This window comes from Xyrauchen texanus, chromosome 37 (genome assembly GCF_025860055.1).
Source record: "Xyrauchen texanus isolate HMW12.3.18 chromosome 37, RBS_HiC_50CHRs, whole genome shotgun sequence".
Lineage (NCBI taxonomy): Eukaryota > Metazoa > Chordata > Actinopteri > Cypriniformes > Catostomidae > Xyrauchen > Xyrauchen texanus.
Genome location: NC_068312.1, coordinates 20,569,765 through 20,587,584, shown reverse-complemented (window position 1 = coordinate 20,587,584; position 17,820 = coordinate 20,569,765). Strand labels below are relative to the sequence as shown.

Below are 17,820 nucleotides of genomic sequence, written 5' to 3'. Positions count from 1 at the left end.
TTTATTTCTCTTGATCTGAAAGATGCCTACTTTCAGATTCAGATAAATCCCCGTCACAGGCCATTCTTGAGATTCGCCTCACGACGGCCAGGTTTATCAATACACCGTCCTTCCGCTCGGCCTGTCTTTAGCACCCTGTACTTTCATGAAGTGTATGGATGCGGCGCCAGCACTCCTCGCGGAGTCAGGGCTTGCGAATTCTGAACTATTTGGACTATTGGCTGATTTTGGCACAGTCACATACGGAGCTTCTGTCTCACAGGACAGTTCTCCTCAGTCATCTGAACAGTTTGGGTCTTGCAGTCAATTGGACCAAGAGCTCACTACAGCCCAGTCAGGCAATTTCCTTCCTTGGAATAGAACTAGACTCCATGGCGATGACGGCTCGCTTATCTACACAGTGCTGCCGTGTTCAGCTGACTAGCCGGCCCTTTCAGATGAACAGCCTCACGCCTCTGAAAAAATTTCAGAGAATGCTAGGTTACATGGCCTCAGCCGCAGCAGTACTTCAGCTGGGTTTACTGTGCATGCGCCGCTTCAGCATTGGCCACGGGCCCGCCAGCCGATCAGAGTGATTCAGACCTGTATCTCAGCTCTGCAGCCCTGGGCAGTGGCCGAATGGTATCAGCGGGAGTGACGATGGGAGCTGTATCTCGCCGAAAGTCATCTCGACAGACGCCGCCCAACACGGGTGGGGCGCGGTCTCGCGAGGGCTCTCCGGTTTTTGGCCTATGGTCAGTTCAGGAAAAGCTCCTTCACATAAATTGTCTGGAAATGATAGCGGTCGAGTACGCCGCAGGCGCTTCCTCCCGGTCATTCAGGGTCACCACTTCCTGGTCCGCTCGACAACAGATCTGTGGTATCCTATCTAAACCGCCAGGGTGGTGTCAGATCCAGGAACCTCTTCCATCTGACAAAACGCATACTGAGTTGGTCCCTGTGCCACCTGCGCCTCTGAGGGTGACGCGACGTGCCAGGCCACCTGAACGATGGCCCAGACAGACTGTCCAGAGACAATATTTCCCCAGGGGAATGGTCCCTGCACGCTCAAACAGTCCAGAAGTTATGGAGCATATTCGGCAGAGCAGAGATAGACCTCTTTAGCGCCAGAAGAGAACTCTCACTGCCCAGTATTTTTCTCGAAGCGTAGGACGTGCTGGCCCAGGACTGGCCCAACCGCCCGCTTTCGCCTTCCCTCCCATCTCGCTATTGCCACAGGTAATGCAGAGGATCAGGGAAGCGGCCACCGGTGCTCCTCATAGCCCCGCTGGGAGAATCAGACATGGTTCCCGGAGCTTACACAGCTGTCACTGACAGCCCCGCGGGCCGATTCCAGTGAGAGCAGATCTCCTCTCTCAAGCTCACGGCACGATCTGGCATCCCCACCCAGAGCGCTGGGCGCTGCACGCGGTGATCAACGACTACCCGTCGCTTTGCCAGAAGGAGTAATAAACACTATCATACACGCTAGAGCCCCTTCCACGAGAAGACTCTATGCGTCCAAATGGTCTGTGTTTTCAAAATGGTGCACCGACAGAGACCTGGACCCACGGACATGTGGGGTGTCGCCGCTGCTCGTGTTTTTACAAGAGCTGCTGGATAAGGGCAGATCCCCATCCACGCCAAAGTGTACGTGGCGGCCGTCGCGGCATTCGCTGAACCCCTGCACGCCAGTCACTGGGAAAAACGAGCTGGTCATCCGCTTCCTCAGGGAGCTAGAAGGATGAACCCCCGAGCCCCCATAGGTTCCTATCTGGGATCTTTCCGTAGTTCTCGAAGCTATGAAAGCCCCCTTTCGAACCGCTTCAATCCGTGGATTTGAAATACCTTTCACTCAAAACCGTTTTCTAACTGCCCTGTCATCAGTTAAACGTGTGGGAGACCTTCACGCTCTGTCTGTCAGGGCTGCGTGGTCTTGAGTTTGGACCAAGTGACTCCAAGGTCATTTTAAAGCCTAGACACGGCTATGTCCCCAAGGTGATCGGTACTCCTTTCAGAGCACAAATCATTTCCCTATCGGCGCTGCCAGCATCCGATAGCTGAACGCGACGCCAATCTCCTTCACCCAGTCAGAGCACTGAGATTGTATACTGCGCGCTCCGCCTCTTTCAGACGCTCTGAGCAGCTTTTCGCTTCGCTCGAGGGCGCACCAAAGGTTTCGCGCTCGAAACAGACACTGTCTAGATGGATAGTGGACGCTATTGCTGCCGCAGCACGCCACAAAGACCTGCCATGCCCGTTAGGCATTAGGGCTCACTCCACTAGAGGCATGGCCTCCTCGTGGGCATGGTCCAGCGGGATTTCCATTCACGACATATGTGTGGCAGCGGGCTGGACTTCCCCCTCCACCTTTGTCAGATTTTACAATCTGGAAGTGCCCGCCCTGCAGGCAAAACTACTAGTGGTTTAATACGCTACAGCTCCCCTGGTGAGCTGCACTGACGGGACACATTCCACACAGACCGGCACCGCCGCTCTGTCTTTCCCTTCCCACTATGTGCTTATGTATTACACACGCACTGGCCCACACTCTTGCCGGCCAAATATTATTCCCCCACTCACAAGGGCTCCCCGGTCCCCCCACCCCGGGCTCATGCAGTGGATGCTTGGCGCGCACGACGCTGACAATGGGTTCCCGTGAGCGTAGTTAGCTTACGCAATACGAGAGAACCTCTCGTGAAGAGAACGAATCGGTTACCTAACGTAACCCTCGGTTCTCTCTAGATGAGGGAACGAGTATTGCGTAGCCGGCCGTGTTCAGCGAACCAGCGCATTTTCGCTTCAATCAATGAAAACCAGGGTTCCAGCCTCACGAACTTACGCTTATATGCACTCTAGCCACGCCCATTCTGGCGGGCTTTGATACAGTGACGGCGCTGGCGCTCGTCATTGGACGCGAGTTCACTCAAGTTCGTCTATAGGCTGCAGCAGTTGCCGCAGAGCAACCAATGAGCTCGCTAGCTAGCCCGCTCAAGGTATGCAGCTGCTGCACTGCGTTGACAATGGATACAAAATTAAGGATAATTTTTTGGCTTCAATATCTCAGAAAAGATGAATCTTTCCCGTAGCGTAAGCTAGCTTACGCAATACTCGTTCCCTCACCTAGAGAGAACCGAGGTTACGTTAGGTAACCGATTCGTTTCCTAGAGCTGGCAGAAAATATGCAAATCAGACACGAGCAGCTTATCTATCAACCACAAATAATATAATATTGAGCAGTAGCCTTCGGAGTTGCATTGGAGTGATGTCACCTCCCTTCTTAGAATGATTGGCTAGAGGAGGAGCTGTCGATCAAGAACTAGTGGACCAATGGGGATGCAAAACGATCCCTGATTTACATGAAACTCTACTCACATGTTTTGGAAAATCACAGAACTTGGAAACAAAAGGAATGAAAAATACAGCCCAAGCGTAAATTCAAATTTAGATTTGAGCAAAAAACAGTATTATAACCAAGGAAAACATTATTTTGTTTGTAATTCTGATGACTGCTTTCATTTTTTATTTTTTGCAGCATTTGTTAATTGTGTTATGTATTTTTGATTCATGCTTGTCATTTTTTCTTCTGTGCTTATTTTTGAATCTGCGCTTAATATTTTTTGATTCATGCTTATTATTTTGATTCATGCTTATTATATTTGGATCCATGACCGCAGTACATTTGGCGGGATTTTGATCCCATAGACATGCCCTCATCTCTGAAAACCATGAACAAAACTATGAAAGATAATGCAGATTACCCAGACTACATCAGATACAGATAAACATGGTTTTGCTGACCATATAGTCTTATCAGCTGCCGAGTTCACAATATAGCACAGGCTTTTTCTACAGAGTGATGTAATGTACCTAATTAGCTCTGCCATTGCCATATTTATTTAAGATCCAAAGTATTGACAAAATTTCACCAAGGAGGTGCTAGCAAGTCTCCAAAGTCGTATATTTTTGATCAAGCATGGAGAAAATTGTATGAACTCATATTAAATATGATGTAAAAATGATTTAAAGTTCTACTAGCTGTCCTCATTTGACATCCTGTTTTAAATGTAGCTAATGGATAACAAACACATGTGTTAAACATAATGTGTGTCTCACTGCTTAAGGTGAAGTCATTGACCTCTAATACGATTACCACCTTCTATAAATTCAGTTTGAATAGCCATTGCGTAGCACTTTAATATTAGAGTGACCTATCCAGACATTTGGCAAACCAGGATAAGGTTAATTTAATGTGCAGCAAGTCCAGTTGTGATGATTTCATGGTTAACAGAAAAGTGGATGAGAACGATAAGGAAATTGAATCCTCCTTTTGTGGAGATAATTAATAACAATCTAGGCCAATTACCCTATTATCCTCTCTTGATAACCAGTCGTCCTCTGTATCGTGGGGTGGGTCAAGAGTGAGAATATATTTAATTGTACATTGTCTCTTTCTTGTACATTGTACAAGGAGTTCCATAACTTCACTTCAGAACTTTATCATCTTGGATATAGCTATCAAAGTTTTCACATAGAAACTGGTCACAAGCATACATTTTGTTTTGGATACTGGACCCCATTATGGCATGCTCATGTGCTGGTATCCCCATCAGGCATCTAAAAGGAATAGTCCATCCAAAACATTTTATTTTGTCATAAATTACTCAATCTCAGTGTCATTCCAAACCTACATGACTTTCTTATGCAGAACACAAATGGAAATTTTGGAATGCATGTCCCATTCTGTCTTTTTAATGCAGCAGCAGTTGATAGTGCCTCACTTTAAAGCTTAAAACGCAAAGAAACCTGAAGTAACATAAAAGTATTCCATTTTACTCATGCTTCAAGACTTCTGAATTAATATGATAGGTTTTGATGAGAAAAAAATCTAAATGTAAGTAATTTTTCACTGAAAATGGCATTAAGGTGAGTAAATTATGACAGAATTAAAAATGTGGGGTATACTATTACTTTAAAAGAGATTACGGGATTACTCTGGCTGACCAGTGCCTTATACCTTAATCAGCAAGACTACATTGGTTGACAACATTTATACTGGTCCACCAGTTAAACCAGAATCAAATCAGCCTAAACCAGCTTGAACCATCATAGAAATTCATATTGGAACCCCCCCCCCCCCCCCTCTCTCTCTGTCTTTCTGTTCCTCATGTGACATGAAGATTGTTTTTTGTTGTTGTATTTTTTGCCCCCATTGTTGCTTGCTGGTGTCATAAAGCCTATTGAAAACATTAAACATAGTAGAGAGGAGACAGCTAGTGGGAAATTCACAGCATGAGAGCTCACTCAATCAGCACTCAGCTGCTGGCCCCACATCCAGCCCTTTAGTTTCAGCTCACAGTTCACACAAAGCCTCATATCACTGTGTCACTAAGAGCATCTTTCTAGCTCTGAAATTTGATTTAGAGAATTCACGAAAGCTGAAAATAGTGACTGCTCCCTCTAATCAGTAATCAGTAGACAGAACAGGAAACTGGCATGTATTGACTCATGTATAGCTTTTGAGTGACTTAAGGCCCAAGCAGGGGGTGGACGAACACTAATCAGGCCCAGCACCATTGATTTCTCACTTTGATAGGGCGAAAGATGCAGAAGGAAAGTGAACAAGATTTCAGAGCAGTTTGGATTATATTTTATTTTTGTATTTATTTATTTACCAGAATCTTGGTTCCCCATCTGTTGCTCACTGCGACGTTGTGTGGAGTGAAACGACACTAGGGGGACTTCTTTGAAGGCCTCAGTTACCTTTGCACTTGAGAAAAGGCCAATGAGGATTTGGCAGACAGAATGTGCATGTCCCTCCCCCGGACATACGGGTATAAAAGGAGAGAATCATGCATCTGTCCATTCAGATTTCTTCTTCGGGCCGAGCGGTTGTGCGATCAACGAGCTGAGATCACTTACTGTTCCACTCACCTCTACGGATCAACGGTGCATATCCGTAGGCGAACAGCGGAATGGTAGCACTGTCTCCAAACAGAGGGGTTGTTGATGCTATCGCATTGGCCTATCACACCCAGGCCATGCCCGCCCCCTTGCAGGTTCGAGCACACTCAACGACAAGTGTGGCATCCTCGTGGGCACTGGCCAACGGCACCTCCCTAGCAGACATATGCAGAGCAGTGGGCTGGGCAACACCCAATACCTTTACAAGATTTTACAATCTCAGGGTTGAGTTGGTCTCATCCTGTGTTCTCTCAGGTCCAAGCACGTAGAACTCGGGAATGCGGAATGTCTGACAGGGTGTTCCGCTTGCACATAGCGCCTTTCCCCTCCACTGAGGTGATCACGTGCACTCTTTTTCCCAGGAGATTCTACTAGATTCGTACTCCCTGGATGTTCTTCCTCCCTAGCCCTCTGGTCCGTGCATTCAACGGAGGAATTCCCAGACCAGACCAGACCAGACCAGGCTCTAAAGTTACTCTGTACTAGAATAGGTTCTCCACAGGATAGGCCCTTCTGGATTAATACCCCTGTGTGTATTTTCCGCCGGCTGGACAAGCGTCTCCCTTGGGCAGTCCCCGCTGCCCCTGGTCATCGTATTTGTAGCAACCTCGCAGCAGGTAGGATCTACCACTGTACCATTCCCACATGTTTCCTGAAAACCCATGTGATGTATTTCGCCACCCTTTACCTCCCCCCAGCCTGGCAGGTTGTGGTCTCCGCGGGGTCTTTTCCCCCTGAAAGAATAGCAGTTGGAAAATAACTCCTTCCCCGATGCGTGTGATAGTGTTAAGATAGCCTCAGCCGCTTTAACTCAAAGCGAGAAACATAGAGAAAGAAAAGGCACGGCTGACGCGGCCTGCTACCATGCTTGGCATGTCACATTGTTCCCTCCTTCGGCGTGCCGGGAACCTAAAACAATTTTATGGGGCATTGGGGAAGGGTACATGCAGTTTGAAGCAGCCTGTCCCTTTGGCACACAACTGCCAGCCCGCACCTGCATCAACAGCACACGTACACGGTTCAGCGCATGGCGTGATTGAATAGGGACCCCTAGTGTCGCTTCACTCTACACAACGTCCAAGTGAGCGACAGACGGGTAATGTCTAGGTTACTGTTGTAACCTCTGTTACCTGATGGAGGGAACGAGACGTTGTGTCCCCCTGGCCACGACGCTGAACCGAGCCACTGCTATGGCCGAACCTTATTCTCGGCTCCTCAGTGCAAAACCTGAATGGACAGACGCATGATTCCCTCCTTTTATACCCATCCGTCCGAGGGCGGGACATGCAAATTCTGTCTGCCAATTTCTCATTGGCCTTTTTTCAAGTTCAGAGCGTAACCGAGGCCTTCATAGAAATCCCCTAGTGTCGCTTCACTCGACACGATGTCTCGTTCCCTCCATCAGGGAACGGAGGTTACAACAGTAACCTAGACTTTGCTCATGATTTTGGATGTAGGATATCGAAAAAGAATATATACTTATATTAATATACAAATATTGATACTCTTAAATATTTTTAAATCTAATATATTTTAATTCTAGAGGCCACACACACACACACACACACACACACACACACACACAGTATACACACAGTATACACACACACATACATTTATGTGACATACAGTCAGACAGACTATCTTAAAAACTAAACTAAAATCTGCTTCTTTCATTTAAATTTTGTGTGAAATGTTTTACAAATGTGTTAGTCCTATCAAATTAACAGTGAGAAAAAAAGAGATTACAAAATCATGGCTGTAATTTATTTTGGTTCATTCATCACACAGTACAATATACTGTAATATACTAGTAAGAATAGTATGGTTGTACTGCATGCACTAACACATATTATTTAATGACATCTGCATTTTCCAAGCAAGAGTTATTTATCAGTGCGTTTTCTGAAAAGTTTGCTTCAAAGTTTGTTCACAGCTGGGAATCTCTGACAGGAGAAGTGAAGAGACAGTCTCTAATGATAATGGAGACACTAATGCTGATTATAATTACATGTGTATTTTCAGATGAAAAGAGCCTCATTTGTATTAGTGCTGTGTTTTGTTTTCTATCTGTTTGTATGAATCTGCCTTTCCTTTAACCTTTTTTTTGGTCACTTTACTTATACTCATGTTTCATTTACTGCGAAACAACACAAGTTCTCATGTAAAGACACAGGCCACTGTGAACAAGCTTCTTTCATGCACTCAGATTTACACTGAAAATTACTAACATTTTGTTTCTCACTAAATCATATTGTATGCTTTCAAAAGACTTGGGATATAATGCACATGGAGCCACATGGGCTACTTTTATACTATAATACTGTTGAGTGCTTTTTAACGTTTAATGCCTGTCACTATCAGCTGCCATTGTATTGAACAAACATACTGGGACATTCATAAAAAAAGTTATAATGGAATGCTGTATAATGTTCCACATTATAAAGTCATCCAGGTTTGGAATGACATGAGAGTTTGGCAGAATTGTCTTTTTTGAGTGGACTATTCCTTTATGCAGACTCCAATGGGAGGTCAGCAATATTATGACTTCATTAAGTATTGAATGTGAAATAACAAGCATTGTACATTGACAGACCATTGCCTCCCTCACTGTTTGTTTACTCCATACTGCAATAACATTGCCTTCAAAACATCTCTGTAAATAGTGGCAACACGGATACCACTCCAGCACAGGGACTGTATCAGGTCCCTCTATGTGTCCTCTGTTAAAAACACAAGCTGCTGTCTGCTGGAGCCATGCCCTCTGAGCTAGCACAGGATCCTGATTAGAGATTTCCGCCAGGACTACATTTGCTTTAAATTGTATCCAGCACACAGATGGAGCTGCCGGTGGTTTTGACACTCCTCCATCATGGGGTAAAACTTGTCCTCATCTTTCCTTTCTAGCTGCATCAAGTGACAGCATTTCTGTGGAGATGCAGGGGCCAATGACCCCACTAATTAACCCAAGAGCCAAATTGTTTGATTAAAGCAGTCTATATTTCAATTAAGTAAATGTCAATTTCGGCAGCCTGACATTAATAAGGAATTCATGAATTGCAAATAAGAATTAATTGCACCCGCTGATAGCACCATTTATTTGCACACACTGTCTGCGTTGTTTTAGCACCCGATTTACTTGAAAAAAATGGCCACAAAATTATTGCTGAACACAATTTGCACTGCTCAATTCCCAATCTAGCAGAATTTTTTAGAGCTAGGTTGTGAAGGATGATGAAGCACATGTCCTGGCATGCATACAGTATCACTCTGACTCCATTGTGATTCAGGTATAAAAATCTGCCCTTTAAACTGCTAAAAGTGTGCTGATCGGTGCGAATGGTATGTCTGAATATACAGTATGGATGTTTATAATGCTTGTCTCCATCATTTGCTGAATCACTAGATGATCAATAGATAATTGACATTTACAAATCACTCATTTTAGTTTTATTAGCATTTTTCATACTATCCAAACTTTTTTGGAATTGGGGTTGCACATATAAAGGACATAATTATCAAATATATATAGTGCAGCACTATTTCACATTATTATGGGTAATTAGTGAATAAGATGCAGATTTTAGCACTGAGATACCCTGGGTAAGTGACATTCACAGTTCAGCGAATTCAACCTTAATGCTGCTCTATCAACGTGTACGTAATGTTGTTTTTACTGACATATTATGTGACACGGCAGTCTATCGCGAGGCATTTCAAGGTATATTTATTTTTGTAGCGCGTCTAAAACGCAAGCATATAAAGTCATCTTTAGCGACTCATGACTGAATGGCTACCTTAAAGAAACTTTCATCTGATGCTTTTCATAAATGACTCTTTTTCCTCACATCTCTGTTACTAAAAGTCTCACTTTTAACACCCCCCACTATCACCACCTTAATTCCACCCAGTTGCCTCATCCCAGTCCCATCTTTCAGAGATGCTTTGATCTTGCGTTCTGAACGACTCACCGCTCTGGTTGAAACGGTTTGATGTGGGGAAAGGACGCCTGCACAGAGAAGAGTGTGCAGCAACTTCTGTGTGAAATACATCTTTTATTTTGTCACCCTCAGATAGCACTTCTGCCTCACAACACTGCGGTGAAATATTTTCTACACAGGTTTCTGTTGCTGCCCACTCCATTTGCTGTTAGCACACATGCTAATGCATTCCTGCACTACACACTGTAATCAAAGTAATTTAGCAGGTGAAAATAAAATGGTTAGAATTGCATATCACGTATGTTCATCTGCTGACTGAATATGATGCTGGTAAAATGCACTTTGTCCTGCCACACATTCATTTAAATTCATAGATTTAAAGGTCCACTCAGTATTTTTTCTTCATTAAAACATTTTCACGCAGAAATGAATAGTACTTTTGAAAAATGTGTTCAAAATGGTGCATACTTACATGAGAGAATGCTGTTTATTTGATATGTAAGTCCTCCTGTTATTGGATAAATTTGCTAACAGAATACATTAATAATGGCTGACACACAAACATAAATAAATAAATAATACATTGTGTGTACCTTTAAGGAAATACATATTTGTTTGAATGCAGACAGGCGCTGTTGAGACAGATTGTGAAAGGGTCACATATACAATGAATGCAATTTGGCTGATATTGTCTCTTGTTTTACAGATATCCGGGGGATACAGAACTTCCTGGACCAGACGTCTCAGCAGGGCATGGATGTGTCTCTCCAGAAGGTGGAATCCAATATTAACATGATGATCACCGGAATGTTCCGCACCATGAGGGTGGAGGAGCTACACCGCTACAGGGACACACTGAGGCGTGCTGTACTGTTCATGAGCCCTGCCACTGCCAAGGCCTTCATTACAGAGGTACATTCAAACACTCATAATCATAAACTCTCTCATATCTCTGGGAGCACAAGTATAATTGTATAGCTTTTTGCTTATTTATTCAAAACATATTCTGCCTAGAACTTTGAAACTTTGCCTCAGACATCTTTTCCACGTCTGCTGTCATTACCCATGTGTATTAAATTATTAACTTAATTACATAAAATACTAAGAAGTACAAGTATATGAAGGGTGATGTTAGCATTCACAACACTTATGCTGTACAATTAAAACAGAGGTATGTATGTGATAATTGTAACAGTATAAGGAAAAGCTTTAAAATGTGGTGACTGTATATTAAATATGTGCATACTGTAATTAATGAATACATAACACATCCTTGAACTCTAGACACAACCTCAAATTATGAAGCACAGGCTTTATTCACAACATCAGACAATATGTAAACACAAACAATTTCATATGGCAACCACATATTTGTATTTGTATGTTATATTTCAAATGTATAACATTAGTGCAATACAATCCACCCTTCAGCCACACTTTATAATCAATGCTTATGAATTTTTCACATGTTTATCACAGCAGAAGATTCATGCACTAGACCTGCATTGGCACAGGCTTAGAGGCAGATGTTACTTTCATGCTGACCAATGCAGGCAGGAATATTGCATATATTTTGTTATACTACTATCAAACCAGGTCAGAGAGGAACACCAAACCATATGGGAATTTGGAAGGTGAGATAAGAGCTATTTTGTATATAAAAGTATGGCCCAAAAACCATAAAGTACTTTAATGGATAGTTCACCCAAAAAATATAATTCTTTCATAATTTACTCGCCCTCATCCTAGACATGGATGACTTTCTTTCTTCTGCCGAACTCAGATTAAGATTTTAGAAGAATATTTCAACTTTGTAGATTCATACAGTGCAAGTGAATGGTGATCAGACCTTTGTAGCTCCAAAAATGACATAATGGAAACATACAATAGAAGTAATGCATTAGACTGTTTAAATCCATATCTTCAGAAGCAATATAATAGGTGTAGGTGAGAAACTAAGTGCTTTTTATACTTTAAATCTCAACTTCTAAATCTCTAGCCATATGTGGTGCCTGTTTAGATTCATTTTCATATCTGAAAGTTAAAGTGGAGATTTAGAGTAAAAAAGGACTTAAATATTGTACTGTTCCACACCACAACCACACCCATTATATTGCTTCTGGAGATATGGATTTAACCACTGGAGTCATATGGATTACTTTTATGTTTCCTGTATGTGATGTTTTTCAGTTACAAAAGTCCCCATTCACTTGCATTGTATGGACTTACAGAGCTGAGATATTTTTCAAAAAATCTTAATTTGTGTTCTGCTGAAGAAAGAAAGTCATACACATCTGGGTGAGTAAATGTTAACAGAATCATGTGGGTGAGTAAATTATAAGAGAATTTCCAATTTTTGGTTAACTATTGCTTTAAGGATGACATTTTTATTAGCTCAAAACAGTTTTTTTTTTTGTTTAAACGTCAGTGGCATTTACTGAAGCTTTTTGACATTTTTGAAAGAGATAAAAGTTTGCATTGTCCATCAACAGACAAGCACAGCATGTCAATTTTAAATTTATTTTAAATTTTATTTAAATTTATAAGCCATTGCATGTGTCCTTGCTCTCCTATACACAAATGTCTATGAACACGTTTGCATACATACAGTATTGCACACTCAAGCACACACAAACGCACTAGCATCAAAAGTACATGTCCTGACTCACATTCATTGTTGCATTGCAAAGATGCAAATAGGGGCCCTTGAATTCAGCCAGCAGGCATTTCGTTGCAAGGCCTTCAATATGTCAATATAAATTAAATTGAAAAAAGTGTTTTTATGGCAGTTTAAATGCATAGCTTGTCAATATTTTTACTCTAGTGCCTTTATATTATAATGTGAAGCTTTAGCATTTTCCATTTTGGCCTGACTTCCAGTCCCTTTTTTTCTTTTGGTAGTTGTAATTCATTTTTATTGAAAAATGTCACTTGTTTTAATTGCCAATATTTGTAAGGAAGTCATTAAATGGCTTTGCTCTCTCTGATAACTCTCTCTGGGAATTAAACCATGAAGTATTGCTTAATCTCACATGCTATTCTCATTTGCCTTTAATTAAAAATATCCTGTGAAAAGCAATCAAAATCCAATTTTGGTGGAACGTGGAATAGGACAGGAACCATCAGTAGTGGTTGAGACTGCAGGCTGCTGTAATGACCCTTGGGCCCGGGGATGATAAGTTGATCAGGGTGAGCTCAGCGTCTTAAAGATACTCACTTCAGCCGGGGATTCATCACAGGAAATTTAAAAAGTAGCTCATTGTTTTTGTTATTGGATTTGACTAGGAAATCGTTATTCTCTCTGAGTATGCCAAGCACCATTAGCAACAAAGCATTTTCTAGTCATACTACAACTGCAGAATTGTGATGAAAGATCCAATGCCCATCATTCACAAAGTTCAACACATCCCTTGCTCCTTGCATGTTCATTTGTTAAAATGATTGTTCAGAGAAAAATGACAATTCTGTCATCGTTTACTCATTCTTTATTTTGTGGAACACCAAATTAGATCCCCATTCACTTTCAATGGATCTTTTTTTTTACATACTATGACACTGAATGGTGATTGAGACCAACATTCTGTCTAACATTTAACAGTCATATAAGTTTGGAACAATGTTTTAGTGAGTAAATGATGAAAGAATAAACATTTTTGGTGAACCATCCCTTGTTTAGGGGTTTCAGCCATCAGTCAGACAGCAGTTTTATTGGCTTTTTTTTAACAATTTTCTCCATATTAAAATTAATTGTAATGAATTCAAATTCCACCAATCAGTGCAGAAAATGAGGGGGGGGGGGTTCGTCTGGGCCTGCTTATGACCGTTACGTATTGAGAGCATAAAAACTATGCGCTATGCATTTGATAAATGAGAGTTAGACCTTCTTATTTCTGGCATTTGACTGTGTGCAGTAAGAGTGCTCAGGTCTCCCAGTACCACTGCAGCGAAAGCTATTAAACATCTGTTGTGAGCATTCATTACCGGGTCTTGAAACTGTGGCTGCAGCATTCTGGTTTGCTCAGGAACTGTCACATAAAGCCAGCATATCTAGCTTATCTAAGCCTTTTGTTTGCACTATAAAGCAGATTTAAAGGCCAGTTCATTGGACAAGAGACATTCTGTGTATAGATTGAGACAAACTGTTCCTATTAGAAGTCATGTTTCAGCATACAGCTGGTAAACTGCCTCTCAGGTATTTTATGGTCAATTATGAACACATTCTACCTATGCTGGTATTTGACAAAATTGACAAAAATGCTTCAGTTGCATGACTTTTCTCCACAGCATTTTGAGGCAGCGTTCTGATTTTATTAGAACTTTAATTATACAAAAAATAAATAATAATAATAATAATAATAATTAAAAAAAATACAATCTTAATTTGCAATACTGGAGCAAGATGATTAACATATATTTAAATAACTGATGTTCTCCTGTTGTTGTTTTTTATTATTATTATTATTATTTATTTTTTTGTAGAAGTCTAAACTAGTATTTTGTAAGTTGCATGCATCAAATGAGCCTTAGTCAAATTCTGAATTCAAGGAAATGTTACTTCAGTCTGATCTCAGCTCATATGAGAAGTCTGGATTTTGGAAGAGTTTAAAGCACACTGCTAAAATCTTAATGTGTCCTTCCATAACCAGCCCACTAAAGAGAATAAATCCATTCTGTTGGTATTCAAAGCATGCATTTATTAATGAGTTTACCTTTGCATGTTTTCTAAAAAAATATATTTACTTAAAGGGATAGTTCACCCAAATGAAAATTCTCTCATTATTTACTCACCCTCCTGGCATCACAGATGTGTATGACTTACTTTCTTAAGCTGAACACAAATTATGATTTTTAGAATATCTCAGATCTGTAGGTCCTCACAATGGAAATGAATGGGTGCCAAAACTTTGAAGCTCCAAAATAATATGCATTAAGACTGTGAATAACCAAAAACAGAAGAAGAATAATGATAAAGTGAAACTGAAGTGTGATTGACTGTGCAGGGAGGAGACTTTATAGTAGGGCTGGGCAAAAGGACGACGTTATCAGATATCGATAATGTCTTACTAAGATCCCGATGCTGAATGTGACAATCAATTGACCGACAATGATCGCCAATATCGGCAAAAGTCAAAACCATGGATCTGGATATTTGCAGAATATATTAAACAGTGGCCAGCTAACACCCGCCACAACAAAATGCGACGAGGCAGAATCCAGTTTTCAAGCTCCTCATCCAAATGTATTTCATGTGCTGGTAATTTTGCTCATCTAACCGCAACAGTTGGGTGACCTTTAAGACATCTTGGAGTGACACATGACAAGAAATGCTGTTAGTCACAAAGACAGAGATTTCATAATTTGATATTTTTATTTTTTTTATTCTCAATTAAAATTTGGTGTGCAAATAAAGAAACTGTGACCAAGAACAAATTTAAAATGTTTTTATATGATCCAACCATATATACCAACTGGGGCAGCTAAGTTAAAGTACACAAGTGTGAAATGATTTTATGACATGTATCTTATTCAACTATCAGGCACATTACATCTTTAAATAAAATATTATTCCAACTAATTGATCAGAAATCAGTAATATTACTGCAACTAATGGATCAGATACATTTTTAAAAAACATTGTTTCATTTATTAAACTGATTTTTAATCATGTGCAAATTGTCTCGCTAACTAAACAAAATAGAAATGAAATCACTACCAGGGTTGCAACAGGTTACAACTGCAGAGCAGCAATACACATACCAAAAGACTTAATAACACAATATTTAAAAAAAAAAAAAAAGTTTTAAGTTTTATAGTTTTTAATAAAAGTGTAAAAAATGTGTTTAAAATCAAATTTGTGAACACTGGTTGCTTATTGTTTGTATTCTTTTTTCCTTTGTTTTAACTCCTAAACAGGTACAGAGGATACAAATTATCTAATAGCCATAAGCCTATAGACAAATTACATTGTTTTCAAAACATTTTTGTAATTGTGTTAGATTTAAAATATTAGATGATTAAACAAAAGTATGAAACAAATCCATCATAACTACAGACATATTCTTAGCTATACAATTATTATTACGATATGAGTTAATAATATACCTTTAATAATGTTTGCAATAAATGTTGAAATTATCTCCTCAGTCCAGTCAGCACTGTTGATGGCTTGAAGCCACAGCTGTCTGTGATAGCCCTTGAAATAATTATTCAACAATGGAATCTGAAAAAAGTTTACTGTTTGCGCAAATGTTTTGCCACCACTTCTGTGTGTGATGTATGCAGTGACGTTGCCAAAGGATTGGTCTATACAGAGTTAGCTCAACCAGTAGTGTCATTTTGGGACGGGACTAAATGTCTGTGAAACCAATGGCAGATGTGAGGAGTGTTCAGGAAAACTGTTCACAATTCCATTTGGTAAGACTAGTGAGGCAGAAATCACACATCACTTTCAAAAGATTCACCTTCAAAGCTGTAATAAAATCTATTTTGTTTTTGCCTAAAATTTCTACACTTGCTTTTTCTTCTGCATTGAATCTATTCAGCATGTCAGCTGTGATTCTTTAGCAAATGTAACAATTTATTTAATTAACCCGGTCCAACACTAACAAAGTCAAAGCTAAAATGTACTCAATAGCGTGTCAGTGCAGTCTGTCGGAGCATGGCAGTGGGAGTGAAGTGATGAAGTGAGACTTTGAATGGTGTTCTATGGGTGAAGGGTCTCGAGCATTTAACAGGAGGTCAGCCTCATAGTGGACAGACAGAAGACATGATGGGGTATGTCACTGAGGTGAGAGTATGGACAGGGAAAAGACTCTACGAGGTGCCTGTCTGTGTGATATGTTTATGGTGGAGTGTCAGAGACAGATATCCATCACAATTGTGCTGATTGACTATCAAAATATGGAGTAAAACCGTCCAGCCGAATGGACAATTAAAGTAAATTGTTTGAAGAAAACATGATTGATTTGTGTGGCCTTGTCTGTCAATGTCACTGCCAAGTGCTAGTTCTTCATTGCACACCAATATTATATCATATTTAGAGGAAGTCGAAATCAGAACCTGCCGATAAACAGTACAGTATAAAATGGATGTCTGAGTTGTGATACAATAATATTTATAGTGGGATGTGTATAGGCAACCACCTCATGATACAACATGTATCGCAATACATATGTCATGGTTCAATATATCACGATACATTATGATAACATGCAATGAGAAACAGTGGACTGTGTGTGTGCGTCTCAATCAGCCCTCTAGCTCCCTATGTCGGGAATCAGTATGTCATGAACACCAATTTGGAGTAGAATAGAGTTCTTTGAAAGTAAGAACATATGCATTCAGAGTAACAATGTCTCGGCTTGCCATACCCTTCGCCGCAAGGATTGCAAAACAAAGCTTACCATAATAGTTTGGTTTGTGAACTACTGAGACAGGCAGAAGCTTAAGGGGACAGGGGTGTACTTGAAAGAGCATCTTACAAAAAATAACACAGACATTGCCAGATATGCACATATTCTAACAAAACAAAACAAGATACAAGCTACATTGACAAGAAATTGCAAAGTAATGATACAGTTAATTAGAGCACCTGAAGAAGCCAAAATAGTTACGATAAGGGAACTCAAAGTCTTAGACCAATACAGATAAGGAACTTTAAACTCTTGCTTGCTTGTGCTGAAATCATGTAAATTTTAAGTTTGGAGATGTGGATTTGTAGTTATTGGTTTGGATTGTGTGGGGAGCATCTGCATGGATTTTGAAGAGGACTATTCGTTCCTGTTCAGAGACATTGTTGATGAGGAGTTGGATATCATTTATATAGACTAAATAGTAAGTATGAAAATTTTAACTTTAAAACTTTTGACCACACAGCCCACAAAATGTATTATATTGAAAATTATATTGACCCAGAAAACCACTTTTATGGTTAAAA

General features: G+C 40.5%; 1 protein-coding gene across 2 annotated transcripts in view; it reads left to right on the top strand.

Moving 5' to 3' along the window:
* The window catches only part of LOC127630454 (glutamate receptor ionotropic, delta-2-like), a 560,225-nt gene that overhangs the window by 300,818 nt on the left and 241,587 nt on the right, over positions 1 to 17,820 (top strand). For both annotated transcript variants that reach the window (XM_052107985.1, XM_052107986.1), the window contains exon 4: positions 10,591 to 10,796. In XM_052107985.1, coding sequence (XP_051963945.1) covers positions 10,591 to 10,796 — 206 coding nt within the window. The remainder of the gene's footprint in view (positions 1 to 10,590; positions 10,797 to 17,820) is intronic.